Source organism: Bidens hawaiensis, unplaced genomic scaffold (assembly GCF_021521415.1).
Source record: "Bidens hawaiensis isolate Kalapana, Puna unplaced genomic scaffold, B.hawaiensis_p1.1 tig00005162_1, whole genome shotgun sequence".
Lineage (NCBI taxonomy): Eukaryota > Viridiplantae > Streptophyta > Magnoliopsida > Asterales > Asteraceae > Bidens > Bidens hawaiensis.
The window spans coordinates 785852-803892 of NW_027491330.1; the positions used below are offsets into that span (position 1 = coordinate 785852).

The window sequence follows — 18041 nt, forward strand, 5'->3', positions numbered from 1 at the left end:
CTGTTTAAACATATGATCAAATGGAGTGTTGGCTGTTGATACATATGAGGCAAAGGTTTAGTAGAGTATAAATACAAAAAGACTTTAGTGGTCAGAATAGGGAATTCATCAGCCTTGATAATGATAAAATCTGTCATTGTGTTACTTAACTTCAAATTGTGCCTAAAGAACCACGCTGATTGAATTCGGATTAAGCGTTAGGAATTTAATCGACGTCGAGCAAGGAACAATCATTTGAGAATGACCGAGGCGGGTACATAAAACTTTTCAAAACGATGTATAGACTAATATTAATATTTCCCACCATAAGAATAAGGCAAGTTGGATATTAATAAATGCGTTTAATTTGTTAACCCTATTCGAAAGCAAGTAACGGTAGACTTTATGCCTAGGCTTAATGGGTGTATTATCTATGGCATGAACGACATGTGAATTCTAGTGATATAGGATTATAGGCTAGATATTGTATGCTAAGACTACTAGGATTTATTAAAATAGTGGACACAGGACTATGATCTTTACAAAAAGGACAATGGAAACATTGATGATCACTAACCGGAATTGAGAGCTTGGATTCTCACAAATTACCATGCCGTCGGTTATGTGCTTGTGTGTTTGACGCATATGACTACACGTACATGCCGTCTTAAAACCATCTTAAAAGATGAAAGTTTTCACGTAACCTACACGTCTATGCGGTGCTGCTTTACATAGGTGCCCTTTTACATCAAAATGAATTTTTCACGGCAAACAACATGGCTACATGGATTTGGATTACACTGCGTCAACCATTGTATTGGTCCGTGATATGAATAAAGGTCAGTGGCTAAAGCCTAAAAGGAACTACTTAGTACCGCACCACCTTTTGAGTTGGTGGCTAGAAATGGACCACATGACTATGTGAAGTTGGTTCATCATTTTAGACTAACTAAAAGGAACATTATTTGAAGCAGACTAATTTTTATAGCAAATGCTTACTTGCTATATTGCTAAAATAATAATCTAAATATGTATAACAATAAATTTACTAATTTCAAACCATTTGAATCATATCACATACCATCATTCATTTCTTCTTCTTGGTACCAGATTTCCTCTTTACCTTTTTAAACCCTAATGCACTCTCCTGCCAAAGGTTCAAATACAAACATACATTGCATCAAGTTAAATTTGTAAAAAATCTTATGTTATAAGTTTATACTTTACAAATTTAAAAACAGATGGAAACATACCTTTTTGTACTGCAAGTATGCAACTCGACCAGTCAACTCCCGGCCGCTTTTACCAACATAGACCTGAAAGTAACAAAAAACAAGTTCAACTTATATAAACAATAAACCATATAGGGTTGACCGAGTGGGTTAATTCCAGACTCGAGCTCATGGGTCAGGAAGGTGGGACGATTCCTAGCATATGGATGTCGGTCTCAATTAATTAACTAGCCAAACAATTAGGGATAAATCAAAAGAGCGATATTTGATTTATGATACTTAAATCATTATGAACTGTATTTAGTTACCAAATAGGAGTTTGAATCCATTCCCAATTGTAACCGAGCTATAGTGGCTATATAACCGAATCGAGCTTGTGACTATGATTATGAACATTGTTTTAGTCGAGTAATTTTCTGGATTAATAAAATTGAAGAGCTTACTCCATAAACATTTTGTTCGTGATTGATTGATTATGATCTGTTGTTTTTTCAGTTTTGGAACAATCGTGGTCATGGTGTTGAAAACTGCTAGAATCAGGCATGATTTGACCGAGGGAGAAAAACTAACACTTTTTCCTGAACCGTTACTAGATTTCTCGTGCCGTGAAAGGGTGTGTGCTTTCAGGGTCGCTATTTCATCCTTAAAAAGAGATTCTATAGCTTCAAGGTGCGAGGCAATGGCTGCCAATTGGACAATGATGAAATCAGTATAGAAACCGCCGTCTTCAGTGGTGCTCTAGGTGGAAAGTGTCATTGTTTCCCGACAATGGAACCAAATGATAGAATCTAGGAATTGGATTCAAGCAAATGATTCGATAACTCAAATAAAAGACCCGATTCGAGAAGAATTAGTCTCCAGATTACAACAGAACTAGACATAATTTAAATAACTTAGCCAATTTTCAATAAAAGAGACCTAGCTCCATTTACACTAAAATGTCAGAGTTTCTCCACTTAATCTGCCTCTTGACTTTGACTCATCTAACTTAGCCCTTGACGTTGATACCCCAATTCAACCCTTTACTTTGACTCATAGTAACTTTGACCGAGTCCAACAAATAACTGAACCGAGACAAGTCAACACTCAGATGGGTCAACCTGACCCTTCTTGTGTGATGGGATCATATCAGCCTTTCTGATTGATTTCGATTCTGACTTTGAAAAGTCAGTTCAATAATCAAAATAGAATCAGTTGTGGTTATTGGTTAAAGATCAGAATAGGGCAATATTAACTGCTACAAACTATAACATCTGGGCAATCAAAATTAGGGCAATATTCAAGGTTCACAAGGTATCGCAAGCACTCAAGCCTGGAGATCAACAGGTCGATGCCAAAAAGGATGATGTGGCAAGCATGTTGTTGCCACAGGCCATACCAGAAGAACTCGTATTTTAGGTGGCTCAGTACGAGACTGCAAAGGAAATCTGGGAAGCCTTAAAGACTAGGTACATAGGGGTGTTACGAGTACAGAAAGCAAGAATTGAACAGTTGGAGGTTGAGTCCTAATCACTAAGGATGAAAGAATCATACACGATTTGACACGTTTGCAGCGAAAATCAGTCGATTGGTCACCAAAGCAGCTAGCCTTGGAACCATATACAAAGACAAAAAAACTAACCAGGAAGTTATTGGGTTCTGCACCAGCTAAGTATATCTTTCGATTGTGGCGTTTTTCAAACAGTTCGCAGATTTGAAATCCATGACATTTCAGGAGGCAATCGATACACTGAAAACGTTTTGAGAACAGAATCAAGGGGTTTGAGTCTTCATTAGAAAATAGAGTAAGTTGATGTTTACTCATGGCGAACCGTCCTATATTCACAAACCCTATGACAACCCACAGCGGCAGAATAGAGGGGGGGGGGGAGGTTTAACTTACCGAGGTCGAGATCGTGATTTAAGTTGGTCGAGGTCGAGATCGTGATACTAATCAGGGTCGAGGGCGCGGTTAAGGGCATAGGTTCAAGAACTCAGACCAAGCTTGACGAGATACAAAGATAAAAGTATCAATTGGTTCTCAGGCTAAAGCAGTGGGTTCCAAGACGCCATATGATTACTGAACCGAAAGCCTAATTTGGAAGACTTTATAGTATCGGTTGTGTGGGTTTTCCGACCGAACCCAAGGTGAATCAACAGAAGTTAGATGACTCATGACAGGGAAAAACTAGTGGTTTGTTTTGGTTCTTAACCAGGCTTTAAGGTGTTTCGTATGAATGATCAGGTTCAAAGAAAAATCTGTTTACAAAGAACTGTTAATTGTCTGGAATACCAGAGTTGGGCATGGGATCGAAAGACCACAGAGCTCGGAATTTTATTGTGCAGTTATACTCTGAGACTGAACTGTACTCGAATCAGCCTGACAAAGCTACGGGACCCACTCCAAACAACCCAGCAGGGTCAGCTCCTGAACCACAGCCATCTGCAGCAGCGGCAGCAGGAGTTGTTACAGTCTCTTCAGCGGCTGCGGTAAAATACCTCCGTAAGAGGTTCAGTGGCACTAATTACAGGGACTGTTACGCCCTCCTCAGAAGCAAGATGGTTACACGGACAGACCTTGCTTCATCATTCGTCAAGAGCGAAAGCAATTCCAATTGATTTTGTAATTCAAGATGGCATAAACGAGGCGAACCCGAAAAGTGGTTGGTAGTAATTGACGAACTGAATTGCTATTCACAAGCGAAAGGTGTTACAATGGATGCTACAGGGTATAGCCAGCTTGTTGATTCTCTTCGTTATTTGTTGCACACAGGACCCAATTATTTTATTAAGTTGGTATTGCAAGCAGATATATGCAATCTCCAAAAGAGTCTCATGTGATGGCAACAAAACATATTCTGAGATCCATAATTGGAACGGTAAGCAGGAGATAATGGGTTACAGTGAAAGCATAAAGATGATGTGCGAAGCACAAACGTGGCAAGTTTTGATCAAGTACATTTGTGGAGATGAACAACATGCGTATAATTTAACCAAGCCACTCGTGAGGATAAAGTTTGGGGAAATGCAAGAATTACTTGGTGTTGAAGACCTCCTAATTTTGAGTCAGAAATTAGAGGGGTAAATGTTAGCCAAAGAGAGTTAACTCCGGACTCGAGCTCATGGGTCAAGAAGGGGGGCGGTTCCGAGCATATGAATATTGGTCTTTAACTAACCAAGCAATTAGGGATAAATTAAAAGAGCCATATTTGATTTATGATAGTTAGATCATTACGAACTGTATTTAGTTACCAAATAGGATTTTGAATCCTTTCTCAATTGTAACCGAGCTATGGTGGCTAACCTAATCGAGCTTGTGATTATGGTTATGAACATTATTCTAGTTTTCAGTAAATTTCTAGATTAAAAAAAGTGGAGAGCTTATTCCATAAACGTTTTGTTTGTGTTTGTTTTGATTCATTGGGAGTTGATACGGGTGTAGCATAAAACAAAGTCTATTAAGATCAACAAAACTTACTTTCTTTCCTTCCGGGCCTGTTAACCAATGACCAGCAGTTAGGCGGGCTTTATGACCCTTTCTTTTCACAGCTCCTTTTGTTGTCGCTTTATCAACACAAGCCTTTGGATTCACCCAACCTTGTGGCGTCTCTTCGGTTTCTAATTTTCTTGAATTTTTCCTGCTAGTTGAACTTTTCTTGTCTATCGTAGATCTGGCAGCTTGTTTTGAACTTTCACCAAGCCTAAATTGTCCCCTAAAACCAAGACACCCGTGTCACAAAAGCCGTCACCCAATAATAAAAAAAAGGTCAAGCTGAGCATACATATAATCAATATGTGATGGGTTGGGCTGATCATGATCAGCATTGAACATGTTAACCAAAGGGGAATAATTAGACAGGCGGCTTCGAACGAGTTCTTGTATCCTTGGATCATCGTGAAAGAAATAACGATAAGAATTGGGAAGATCTTCCAATGCATTTGATACAATTTGCTTTATCTTTACATGTTGATTGGTAAAAGCCTCTAATCTATTTGGTGAGAAGTTTGAATGGGTACAATGTTGATCTGCTATCAATAATAATAAATGTATGCATTAGTAAATTAAACCTAATTAGTGTCAGAAGCATCAATTCACTTGTGCGTTCAAGATTATGATGATTTTATAACTCCCCAATATATATAGGGCTGTAATTCTGTAAACCAACTGAACGTATAGTGAAATGTTCATGAAGGTTTAACAAACTGTTCCTGAACGTTTGGCAACCTGTTTGTGATATTTTCGGGGGAAAATTCTTTATATTTGTTTGTTTAATAAATGACGAACATGAACAAGGAATTTCGTTCGATTAGCTAAATGAACGATCACGAACAGAAGCCATGTACGCTCACTTGTGTTCGTGAGCGTTCGATAATGTGTTCACTTACGTTCGTTAATATTTGTTTGTTTGTTTGTGTTTGTCCATTAGTGGTTTTCAATATTTTTTAATGACTTTTCTAATCTTATAATTTAGATTTATGCAAAATTAACATACGATATTACCAACTATAAAACAAAAATATACAGGAGTATTATGTGATTAATTATATGTAAATTAACATACGAAATTATAAATATGGATGTTAAAAGACAGGCAACACAAACTTCGTAGCCACACCGAGCCGTTGACTTTGACCATTCTCAGTTATCCAAATCAAATAAAACATTGTTTCTGTTCATTTGTGTTCATGAACCGTTCACGAACAAGTTCATTTCCTTAGTGAATGAACACGAACACAAATTTCGTTCAGTTACGTGTTCGTGAGCTGTTCGCTTGTCCGACAAAAGCTGATCAGAGGAACATGAACAAAGCCTCGTTCGATTCGGTTCGTTCACAGACCTAATTATATATGCATAAGAGTGTAAAACATAACCAATTGCTATAAGAAATCATTACCTGTACGCCTATCCGCCTGCGAAGATAACATATTAATATCTTCTTCATCATCAATAACCGCCGTAAAATGCAGCTCGGCCGGTGATGATGACGTGGCGCAGGTAATGAGCCGGTGCCGGAGGCGCTTTAGGTTCGGATGTGAATCTGGATACTCAGGCTCCGAATCGTCTACAATTAGGGTTTCAAATGCGTCATCATCGTCAGATAACTGAGCTGGTCTTTGGGGCTCCGAATCGGATAGGTCACAATCAAGACCTAATGAGAATGAAGGTGCTTCGAAATCAGTCATGATTTCGGAATCACACTCTCAGAGTCTCAGGATTCTAGAAAACCTGAACCGGTTAACCGAAAAAACCTGAAAATCAAACCGAAATGTCTATTGTGAGGGTGAGCGAATCTTAACCGTTAACCGAACCAAATTAACCGATAATCAAGACTAACCGACAGTTATGGTTAAGATTATTTGGTTAATCAATTATGGTTAAGGTACTCTCATGACCTCGAACTAGAAAAACTTAAAACATGCTTGCGTAAGGTTGATAAATTAAGCATCACGGGTATCTGCATAAATGCATTTCCACTAAATAGAAAAACTTGAATTCATTAAAGGCCAAAATATGCTACAAATATAAGTTTAATTGTATATATTAGCATCCATTTGATATGTACCCGATGTGAAATTTTGTATGATCATTTTGTTACAACTTTGTGACTATGAATATGATGCCTGAAGATGAAGACCTACTTTATATCACCCTTCATTTCGAATTAGCAAAAGCAATGTCTACTTGCATAATATGGATTCCAAACATTCATGATCTGGATGTGAATAAGTCAAATGACTTCTCCATAGGCCTATTAGTGAACCTTCTCTCCAGGGATTATGAAACTAGAAATATTCTTGTTATTGCTTCGACTCATATTCCCCAAAAAGTGGATCCCGCTCTAATAGCTCCGAATAAATTAAATACGTGCATTAAGATACGAAGGCTTCTTCTTCCACAACAACGAAAGCACTTTTTCACTCTTTCATATACTAGGGGATTTCACTTGGAAAAGAAAATGTTCCATACTAATGGATTCGGGTCCATAACCATGAGTTCTAATGCACGAGATCTTGTAGCACTTACCAATGAGGCCCTATCGATTAGTATTACACAGAAGAAATCAATTATAGATACTAATACAATTAGATTCCTCAAAGGGAATGAATGGAAAAAATAGCATGTCGTATCAATTAAGAGTTCTGAGAATATTTTATTCTTTCCGGCTCAAGACAAAGCCTTCGTTTCAATTATTCAAAAGGGCAAATAAAATAGAAGTCAATTTTAAGTTGGGTCGAATTAATAAATGGATAGGGCCCCATGGCTTCAATTAGTTTCATTTTGATTATAGGGAAAGAAAAAGCAACGAGCTTCCGTTCTTAATTTGAATGATTACCCGATCTAATTAGACGTTAAAAAAATATTAGTGCCCAATACGGGAAGGCTTTCTCCCAGGAATGTATTCTTGATTTTTTAATGAATCCTAAATATTACCATCCTCCATTCCATAATGGAGAAGTATGTGTATAAGAAACAGTATATTGATAAAAAAATTTCCAAAATCAAAAGAGCGATTGGGTTGAAAAAAGTAAAGGATTAAATTGTATGACTTTTGACTTCAACTTAAAAGCAATTCGAAACTTAAATATTTCCACCAACATCTAAAACCTTGAGAACAATGATAAATGATTCAAATAAGTTCACCCTAGTGTCATCCAAAAGAACACGCCGACAAACACTCGAGCGTGTTGTATGATATCCTTGAGCCGCTATTACAAACACTCGAACGTGTTGTATGATATCCTTGAGCCGCTATTATAAACGTCAACTATCAATCAATGCTTTGTGAAATTCAAGTATTGACGCCACAAACGAACTTGTAAAATTCTCGGTGATGGTGACATTATTGTTTCAAAAGTAACATCTGGAAAAATGCTCACCGTTTACCTATCGAAACTTAAACTAGGAAACTAACAGTGTATTATGGTTGAATATACCTATAACCATAAAACGATTGGTAGCCCACTTGACAGTGGCAGCTGTGCGAAGAGACTAACATGTACGAAAATAAGTATATTTTTAAGCCAAATAACAGTGTACTTGTATAGAGGATTGAACAACCATACAAAACAATCTAAACGTTTAAACAAATAGAAAACAGTCACCAGTAAACACATCAAATAACAGTGTACTTGTCAACGCCCTAAGCGTGTCATAACCCAAACCAAACCATAGTATGTGATAGTGTGTGTATGCTCATCACGTGTCCTGCTTCTAGACAGCACGTGCAAATGTTTGTGCTAAACACAGCAAATCTTGTCTTTCAGCCCAGTTTGAGAGACGCAAACGACTTGGCAACGTCTATTGCCTCGTCAACATGTTCGATATCCGGCCCCTGAAAAAAAAAGACATAATGAGTAAGGCTATAAACATTCTGAACCAAACTGATATTACCCAGCCCACTGCCTGTCCATTTACCTGTCCTTGTGCAAGACCACCTTTCCCGCCACCACCTTTGCCTTCTAGTGGCTTCAATGCCGCCTTCAGCCACTCTAAAACCTTCAGTTGGTTGCTTTTGTCGCTCTTTTCTGGCACACCCGCACAAACTAAAGCCTTCTTTGATTGTTCATCCGTGGTAAAAACCATCACTGCCATTCCCTGCCAAGAAACCACAACATGTCAACAAAATGAATATATCAAAAACAATACAAGTAAAATATAAAATACAAATATTTAACCACCTTCTGTTCCATGACTTTAACAACCGCTTCACGAATAGCAGCAGTATCCGACCCCACACCAACATGTGAAATGCAGAAAGCTTTCCCCTCTGATAATGCAACTTCCGCCGCCTTGGTAGCCGCTTCAACAGCTTTTCGTATGTTCTCTTCAGCAGTCTTCTTTTTTGCCTTTATTACTTGATTCTATGTTTTATAAAGAGAACACTATGTAGTGTGGGAAACTGTGAAAGAACACATATTGTAAAGAATATTATTATCTTACCTGAAGATTGGAGATTTTTGCCTTTAGATCTGCCTTCTTTGCTGCAGGAATCGAGGAAGTCTCCACTTTACCATTTAAAAATGTCACTTTCTGGGAAAACATTTCAAGGAATGTAAATATTTCAAAAATATAAAATATGTAAATAGGCCAAAAAAGTAAATATGCCAACCTGTTCAAGGAGGCTTCCTTCCAGCTTAGATGCCATGTCAACTTCCTCCTGAAGCTTAGCCGCCGCGTCAATAGCATCAAAAGCATATTTAGTTGTTACAGCAGTAACTCTTCTAATCCCCTTAGCAATTCCTTCCTCAGACAAAAGAGAAAACGCCTTCGCTTCGCGTGTATTTGAAATATGAGTCCCTAGTTTTACTCACAAGATTTAATTAAACAGATTAAAAAAATTATAAACAATAACAAATTTTTAAAAATGTGTGTACCACCACAGAGTTCAGCAGATATGGACGACCATTCTTTATTTTCAGGATCAGCCAATAACTCGTCCACTTTTCGACCAATAGCAACAATCCTAACTGGATCCGGATACACCTGTTCTCAAAATAAAACTTTAGGATTTGTGTACTTTGCATAAAGTCAAATCAGAGTTTATTTCAAACTCTTACTTCACCAAAAACAGCACGCAAACCGTTCACTCGTTTTGCATCAGCAAGGCTTGCCTCCTTTGCAGAAACCTCCAGCTCAGCTTCAATTTGTTCATTCACAATTGATTCGATTTTTCGAAGGTCTTCGGGCTTAACGGGCTTCCCGTGTGAGAAGTCAAACCTTAGTTTTTCTGGAAGAACAATGGATCCTTTTTGGTCAACATGAGTCCCGAGTACTTCCTGCAAAGATATTACATTGTTAGAAATTTTAAAACGATCAGTTAATCTGACAGTAAAGATTATAAAAGTGCCAGTTTTGGATTACCCGAAGAGCAAAATTTAACATGTGTGTACACGTATGATTAGGAGCAATTTCTCTACGCCTTTCATAGTCCACCTAAACAAGATTTACGAATATTGACGGGATAAGCGACTGGTCAACACAAGTAATTTAAAATCATACTCAGCAGCTTACCTGACAAATCACTTCATCACCCACATGGAACTGAGCCGACTTGCCACTAATTTTACCAAGATGAAGCACAAAACCACCATAAATTTGAACATTAGAGACTTCAAAAGATCCAGATTTGCCTCCAATTAGTCCAGTATCAAATATCTAAAAATCAAGAACCATGTTAAACTTTAAAGCTCAAATGGTGCAATGATTTTGTATCATATTAATCCAGCACTAACCTGGCCACCTTGTTCGGCATAAAAACTTGTGCTTTCAAGAATTATGCCAACATCATCACCAGCATCAGCACGGTCCACATACTCAGAGCCTGTGTAGATGGCTTTTATCACACTTTTGTGGTCCTGCAATTGCTCAAAGTGTAAACATTGGTGCTGCGCTGACTGGTAAATAAAATACAAGTAAACGGAACAGGCTTGTCTACATACCTTGTCCCATATAAACTTGAAACTGTCATCTGTTGTTGCCACCCCTCTCTTATGCAATGCTGAGGTGGCATCCGCATCCATGACAATTGTAACAGCAGCTTGCTGTAATAATATTACATTAGTAATATTATATGGCCACAAAAAAGATATAATAAAGCAGATTAATGAAAACCTTGTTCTGAGCGTTTCTTGATCTTTCTTTAGCTTTATTCATAGCATTATCAAAGCCCTTAACATCAACTACCAACCCTCTTTCTTCTGCCATCAACTGAAATAAGATAACAAAACGTTTATAATACACAAAAATTTGCATTAAAAATTTAACTCAAAAGAACTCTCGACACACCTGAGTTAGATCCAATGGGAATCCATAAGTATCCCATAGAACAAAGGCATCCTGCACACATGAGATTTGTTTTAAAAGACGAAAATATAATACACGAAAAACCTGGATTTATTCCCATAAGTAATTGACTAAGACCTTACCTGTCCACTGAATGTCTCTCCCTTAACATCTTGAGCTGTCTTCTTAAACTTCTCAATTCCCTATAACATCATATGCAAACAACTATTGAAGTCAATTTAATCACAACTTTTTTATTTTCTTCAGTTTAATATAAGGCTTACATGAAGTAAAGTTCTTCCAAAACTTGCTTCCTCTTCAGCTATAATCTCTCTAATGTGTGCCTCTCGTTCTTTTAGCTCAGGAAAAACATGGCCCATTACATCCACCACAACTTTCACCAATCTAAATCCATCATGACAAAAAAGATTATAAGAAATTACAAATATTACAATATACCATTAATGTGAAATATACCCATTAAAAAATCCTTGTTGTGCTTTCAATACTTCTGTTCCGTAACGTACAGCACGGCGAAGAATGCGCCTCAAAACATACTCACGCCCTTCATTTCCTGTAAAACAAGAACATATATACTAAAAAATAGGTTTTTGAAATTATTAAATTAAAATAGTAAAATGGTAGGTTTTTATGTCAACCTGGTTGAGAACCATCTGCAATCGCAAATGAAAGAGTTCTAATGTGGTCAGCAACAACTCGGTATGCCATGTCAATTCCATCCACGTCATCTGGGCCCACTTTGCCTGAATATGGTCTAGCACCAGTTGCCTATGTAACAAACAAATAAAAGGATATTGCAATTAGCACGTGTAAACTAGAGAAGTGCTTACATAGTTATATGATATTTATATAACATTATTACCTGTTGGATAGCATCAAAAATAGGTATAAAAACATCTGTATCATAGTTACTTAATTTGTTCTGAAGAATTGAAGTCAATCTTTCGAAACCCATTCCAGTATCCACGTGTTTGGCGGGCAGAGGTTTTAAGGAACCATCAGCCTCCCTGTTAAACTGTGAAGTGAAGATTGATAAACGTACACATAAAAAATATGCATGTTTACACATGAAAACAAATATAACAGCTTTATTATTACCTGAATAAACACATTATTCCATATTTCAATCAATGTAGGATCATCATTATTAACCAACTCAGCAGCATAACGGCCGCCAATCCTATCAAAGTGTATTTCAGTACAGGGCCCACAAGGTCCAGTGTCACCCATCTCCCAGAAATTGTCCTACCATAAAATCAAACAAACTAAAATAATGTTGTGTTTGAATATGGCAAAATGAGCAGGTTGGAAAAGTCAAAGCTGGTAGTTTTGGTAAAGGTTGAAGTGGGCCAAACAAGGTTGACCAGAAATGTTTTTTGTCCCTTTTCTAATATTTGAGTGTGAAATATAGAATATGGAATATACAAAAAAATAAGTTATTACAATAGTAATCTAACTTTCTAGAAAAGTATTTGAATTTTTGTAAGCATCAAAATCTTTTTAACTGTTTTAATTAACCCGTTTGAGTTCAGCCCATTTAAAAAAAAAGAAACATAACCTGAGCCAGCCCAACTGTAAGCAAAATGGGTCAAAACTGCAAATTCTATAGAAGAATATAAGTGTCATGGGCCAAGCTGCTCATAAGCTACACAAGATCGGCTTGCTAAAAGCTCGAATTGAGCCAAGCTTAAACGAGCTCAAGCCTAAAAATAAACTTGTTAATAAACAATCCCAATTGCGAGCTTCGCTTATCGAGCTCGAGCTGGCTAGCAAGCCTAAATGAGCCAATCTAATACTGAGGTATATTTATAAAACAATTATAAATATATACAACACTATGATAACAATAACTAAACAATATATACTATGTTATATATAAAAATCTTAATTAAAATTAAAATATACAAAAAGTAACTAAAGACGTATATAAATTGATTATCAGATAATATACGAGCTGAGCTCAAGCTTTAGAAATGAAACTTAAAAAGAGCCAAGCTCGCATTGGCTCGTTTACACCCCTAAATAATAGTTAATGAAAAACTTACTTTACAACCAAAGGGCAAAACTCGTGCAGATGGTAAATACTTAAGCCATATATCTCTAGCTTCAGTATCAGCAGGAAGGCCCAATTTCTCATCACCACCAAAATAAGTAGCATATATCCTATCAGTAGGTAGCTTATAAACCTATACATCGACACAAAAACACAAATAAACATGAGGAAAAAACTTATGATAGAACTTAAGATGAGAAAAAGAATATAACATTACCACTGTGAGAAGCTCCCAAGCCCAGCCAATGGCTTCCTCTTTGAAATAATCACCGAATGACCAATTTCCAAGCATTTCAAAGAAGGTGTGATGATAAGTGTCTTTGCCGACATCATCAAGATCGTTATGTTTGCCGCCAGCTCGGATACATTTTTGGGTGTTGCAGGCACGGGTCAATTTGCTTAAAGAAGTGTTCGGATCAACAGTGCCCAAGAATATAGGCTTATATTGATTCATTCCTGCAAATTATTCAAAAAAGGGCATAAAGAATCAACTTACAAGAATCACCCTTAGGTACTAAGGATTAGATATATCAAATTAGGATAACTAGGGAATACGGTATGGCAAGAAAATAAGTAATCTGAATCTGAATCTCATTCTCATTCTCATTCTTCAATTAGCATGAATCAACTTTTTGTTAAAGCAGAATCGAATGTTCACTATTTGTGTTAACTTCTCTTTAAAGCTTAACATACTTAATTACAAGATACTCAGTTGTTAAAACATAAGATACCACTTCACCTTTTAAGGTCAACCCTATTGCTTCCTGATCTTAAGTTCTTAACATGTATGCTGAAGAATTCCAGTTTAAAATTACAAAAATCAAACTTTCAGTATCTGAAACTGCTAACATATACGTATATCTAGAGGCACAAACAAGCCAAACCACTCGTGAGCTGCTCAAAATAACGAGTCGAGCCCGAGCCTCAAACAAAACTTGTTTAGTTATTGAGCTCTTTTGGACTGCTGTATATTCATTCCAAACTGCACAACCGAGTTTGTCAAGCTTTGGCTCGTTTAACCTACTACACAAGCTCGAGCCAAGCCTATGCTTGTTTAAGATTTTTCTCAAAATATAACACTATAACTTAAAAACGTATATAAATTAATTAATAAATAATAAACAAGCCGAGCCTGAGGTTGCAAAAACGACTCATGAGCCGAGCTCGAGCTCTTGTAAGCCAAAACGAGCTGAACTCAAGCTCGAACCTCGTAAGTCAAAACGAACCAAACTGCACAACCGAGCTTGAGCCAAGCTTTGGCTCGTTTAAGGTTTTCCTCAAAATATAAAGAGATAATTAAAACCATATATAAATTAATTAATTACAAAAAACCGAGCCCGAGCTTGAAAAAACAACTGACAAGCCGAGTTCGTTTACACAGCTATAATCTGCATATCATCAAATCATGCAATCAGTTTCTGATTTCCAAATACTAATTCTGAAACTACAACAATCCTATTAACACAAATATCATCATGTTAGACCAAAAGAAGCCGATACAAAATATAAGAAAATAATCAAACAACGTAAATAAATAAATTAATAACAAAAAACCGAGCCCGAGCTTGAAAAAACGACTCACAATCCGACCTCGGCTCTCGTAACTCGAAAGGAGCCGAGCTCTATTAATACAAATACTAATTGCTAAACTACAATAATAATCCTATTAATACAAATATCATCATCAGATTAGACCAAAATAAACAAACACAATTAATTAATTAACAAACCAGCATTAGCAAAGAGGAGCGTGGGATCATTGACTGGAACAACGGGACTGGACTTCCAATAGACGTGATTCCGTTCTTCGAAGAACTTAATAAACGAATCCCTAACTCGGTTCGCAGGCCACTCCACGTCAGCCGATTGAGAGCCCATAGTCAATGAAGCAACGGCCGATTGATTAACCTGACGCACTATAAGATGCTGATGATGAATGGAGGATGTACGGGTTAATAAGTTACGAGTGAATTGAAGTCTCATACATCTCTTGACCCCAGCACGGTGTATGTGATACGGCGGCGTTTGGTGAAATTGAAATGAGGGTTTTAGGATAACTGGACGTTATTAACTTGGAGCCTACGCTTTTAAACGACGTAGTTTTGGTGATGGAATTGGAATTGGAATTGGAATTGGAATAAAAAAGTTGGCAAAATTAAAAGGTGTGAAAGGAATACACTTTTGTAACTTATGAGAATAAGTTATAAGGAGATGGAAATAAGGAATTTCAAACACCCTCTTTTAATAATAGTAATACCTAAAAGAATCCAGTTTTAATTGTTATTAAGTTTACAAATGACTAAAAGGTGTTTCATGTAATGAATGACAAGAGGCTAGACGAGTAGATGATATTTACTATTTGGATCTTTAAATTAAACGGTTTGCACATTTTTATTTTATCATATCTCACTGTCGTGTTTTTGAACAAATATTCACGAGCGTTAGTCTTAGGTTAGGCTTTTCCCCGAATTAAAATGCGAATGTATCCCGATATAATAAATTAGGCCAGTAGCTTACTTAGAGGATAAAAAAGGCTTGTAAATGATGTTTATTATTTCACATTCAACTATGTTTATATTATTTTTTGTTAATTAATAATCATTCGAAATAATTTATTAATAAAATCATGATAAACCATCATGCGACTTTGTGGGCATTTAGTTTTGATGTATGTATATGCATCAAACTGAATCAAGCCCACTTGTAATTTTAACATTGGAGTTTTTGGTTGTGATTTTAACATTGCAACTTCTTTACTCGTGTTTCACTAGAAACTACTAAATTCTATTTTGAGAATTTTATGCCTCGTTTGATTCGTGGAATTCAATTGAATAAGAAATTAAATTAATTTTTCAATAAAACTTGTGTTTGATTGGATAAAGAAGGAATTCAACAATCCTTTCATAAAATAACGAATGACCAAGTTTAAAAATGAGTGAAAAAAAATAATCGATGAAAAAGTGTACACTAAATGAAAGTAAATAATCTATATCAATATCTGTATTATATATAAAAAAAGAGTGATGGGCACCAATGTAATTTCATAATTCCATAACAAGGACAAAATTTTCATAATTAATAAAAGAAAGTCGCGTTTAGTTATTGGGCCTAAATAATTAAATAGTATTAATAAAAATCATGGACGTGAATTAATTATGGTGGATTAAAGGGTAATGGGCCTTAGGTCCATGGGCTTTAAGGGATATAAATACCCCTTAAACCACCCTAAAACCCTAAATCCTCATTTCTATCCAAGGGCGGACCTTCTTGTGGGCGGGGAGGGGTTGTGGCCCCTCCGGTTTTCGGGCTTAGAAGTAGCAAAAAAATGAAGATAAATTGCATTATAACTAATTTTTTTCTATTATTTGAAGAACTCATGCAAACTCCAATGGTAACTGTGGTCTCTTAGAGGAAGAAGATAAATGTAATATATAATATTAATATTATACACACATTCAAAAGTCAAAAGTTAGTCTATAACCTATTTTTTTTTAAATAGAGCCATGTATAAGATGTGTACAAAAGTTATTACCCTGCACTCATGACACCTGGGGACAAATGTATTTTCAATATTTAGTATTTTTTATTTTAAAAATCTTAATATATATATATATACACTCACACTATACATTATTTATTTAGTTATAATTTTATCACGAAAATTTTTTGTCAATATGTTTTTCGACCCCCTCAATATAAATGTCCAAGTTCCGCCACTGTTTCTATCCATCTTATTCCTTAACACACTCAAAATACACACACATCCTACACCACATTCGGTCGAGAGGGTGAAGGTGAGATCCAAGCCAAGCAAGCCTCGATTATTGTTAGATTCTCGTGATGCAAGATAGACGCAAGATCTAGAGCCCATAAGCAAGCTAACCGAGACCGAAGAACGCATAAAGGTAAGCCGTTTTGCCTTAAAGTTTACGTTTTTATAAACGTTTAGACTTGAAACTTAGAACGGGAGTAGATCGAGTATAGACGAAACGTAAAGTTGTAAACTTGATGATAAAATGAACCTAACGAACACGCGAACCTAAACGGCTCGTTTAAAATGAAACCCTAGATCCAGTCTCTAAACGTTCACTATAAAGGTTCGTGCTTTATGTTATAAACGGGTCAAGATTGGACCGCAAATGGTCAAGGGAACGATTAGGACTAAGGCCAAATCATAAAATGAGTATTGAAGTTGTGAAATGTGCGACGAAGCGAACCAGTGAGCAGCAGACCACGAACTTCGCTTATTGTATAACTTCGCTGCATAAGTTCGTTGTAGCTAAACTTCGCTTACAAGCCAACTTCACCAAGTTAAGTTCGCTTGAAGATAAGTTCGTCTAAAGGTCAAGTTCGCCGATAGTCAAGTTCGCCAGAGACTAAGTTCGCTGGCCAACTTCGCTTGTTGTTAAGTTCACCTATCAACAAGTTCGCCAAGCTAAGTTCGCTGGACGCCAAGTTCGCTGAACATGCTGATGCTTAAGTTCGCTAATGTTTAAGCATGCTAAACGTTTAAGTCCGTTTAAAATCTAAGTAAATGTAAGCTAACACGAGTCTATAAGTGTCACACCCGCACTCAGGTCCTAGGCGTGTGACCACAAGTTGGTACCTGTTTTGTAAATATATCAGAGTATTGGATTGATTTTAGCGGAAGACTTTAGGTTTGAATATAATATTAATTTACATTGAAAATCTACTCGGGAATTTAACACCCGAGTATTTGTTACAAAAGATATGTTTTCATATTACAAGGATTTTCGTTTATCAAAAATGGAGCCATCTTGTACGCGCTTCTAACTTCATATCGACTCCAATCCTTGCTAAAGCTACTAGTGCTAATTACCTGCATTGGGTGGAAAACTACGTCAGCTATATGCTGGTGAACACGTATGACTCAATAAAACAATTTGAATGATATTATAATACAAACGTAGTTTTCTTGACAATCTCAGCGGAAGCATTTCTACTTCCGGTATATGTACCACTGCCCTACACA

General features: G+C 36.6%; 2 protein-coding genes across 2 annotated transcripts; both read right to left on the minus strand.

Moving 5' to 3' along the window:
- Window positions 1-628: 628 nt before the first annotated feature.
- LOC143629132 (uncharacterized) lies at window positions 629-6382 on the minus strand. Its single transcript, XM_077098486.1, has 5 exons — window positions 6086-6382; window positions 4973-5216; window positions 4669-4903; window positions 1233-1295; window positions 629-1126 (listed from the first exon to the last, which is right to left on the minus strand). Exons 1-5 carry the CDS (start codon window positions 6372-6374, stop codon window positions 1067-1069), a joined length of 891 nt encoding a protein of 296 aa, XP_076954601.1. The 5' UTR covers window positions 6375-6382; the 3' UTR covers window positions 629-1066.
- A 1823-nt stretch (window positions 6383-8205) lies between these two features.
- LOC143629153 (alanine--tRNA ligase-like) lies at window positions 8206-15085 on the minus strand. Its single transcript, XM_077098505.1, has 22 exons — window positions 14779-15085; window positions 13266-13504; window positions 13041-13181; window positions 12094-12240; window positions 11858-12010; window positions 11634-11763; window positions 11452-11548; window positions 11259-11379; window positions 11118-11177; window positions 10978-11028; window positions 10804-10899; window positions 10632-10733; window positions 10425-10547; window positions 10204-10347; window positions 10054-10125; window positions 9750-9968; window positions 9567-9675; window positions 9302-9489; window positions 9133-9222; window positions 8871-9053; window positions 8608-8787; window positions 8206-8524 (listed from the first exon to the last, which is right to left on the minus strand). The coding sequence occupies exons 1-22, from the start codon at window positions 15029-15031 to the stop codon at window positions 8453-8455; spliced, it is 2970 nt and encodes a 989-aa protein (XP_076954620.1). The 5' UTR covers window positions 15032-15085; the 3' UTR covers window positions 8206-8452.
- Between the last annotated feature and the right edge of the window lie 2956 nt (window positions 15086-18041).

What these genes read in the sequence shown, in the direction of transcription:
- LOC143629132 (XM_077098486.1), bottom strand. Translation starts at nt 6,374, where the DNA reads ATGACTGATTTCGAAGCACCTTCATTCTCATTAGGTCTTGATTGTGAC. An exon ending in GCAGGCGGATAGGCGTACAG is followed by an intron (nt 5,217 to 6,085) that starts GTAATGATTTCT and finishes TATTGATAGCAG; the next exon opens with ATCAACATTGTACCCATTCA. An exon ending in CAGGCCCGGAAGGAAAGAAA is followed by an intron (nt 1,296 to 4,668) that starts GTAAGTTTTGTT and finishes TGTTACTTTCAG; the next exon opens with GTCTATGTTGGTAAAAGCGG.
- LOC143629153 (XM_077098505.1), bottom strand. Translation starts at nt 15,031, where the DNA reads ATGAGACTTCAATTCACTCGTAACTTATTAACCCGTACATCCTCCATT. An exon ending in GCTCCTCTTTGCTAATGCTG is followed by an intron (nt 13,505 to 14,778) that starts GTTTGTTAATTA and finishes AATAATTTGCAG; the next exon opens with GAATGAATCAATATAAGCCT. An exon ending in CAAGAAACGCTCAGAACAAG is followed by an intron (nt 10,734 to 10,803) that starts GTTTTCATTAAT and finishes ATATTATTACAG; the next exon opens with CAAGCTGCTGTTACAATTGT.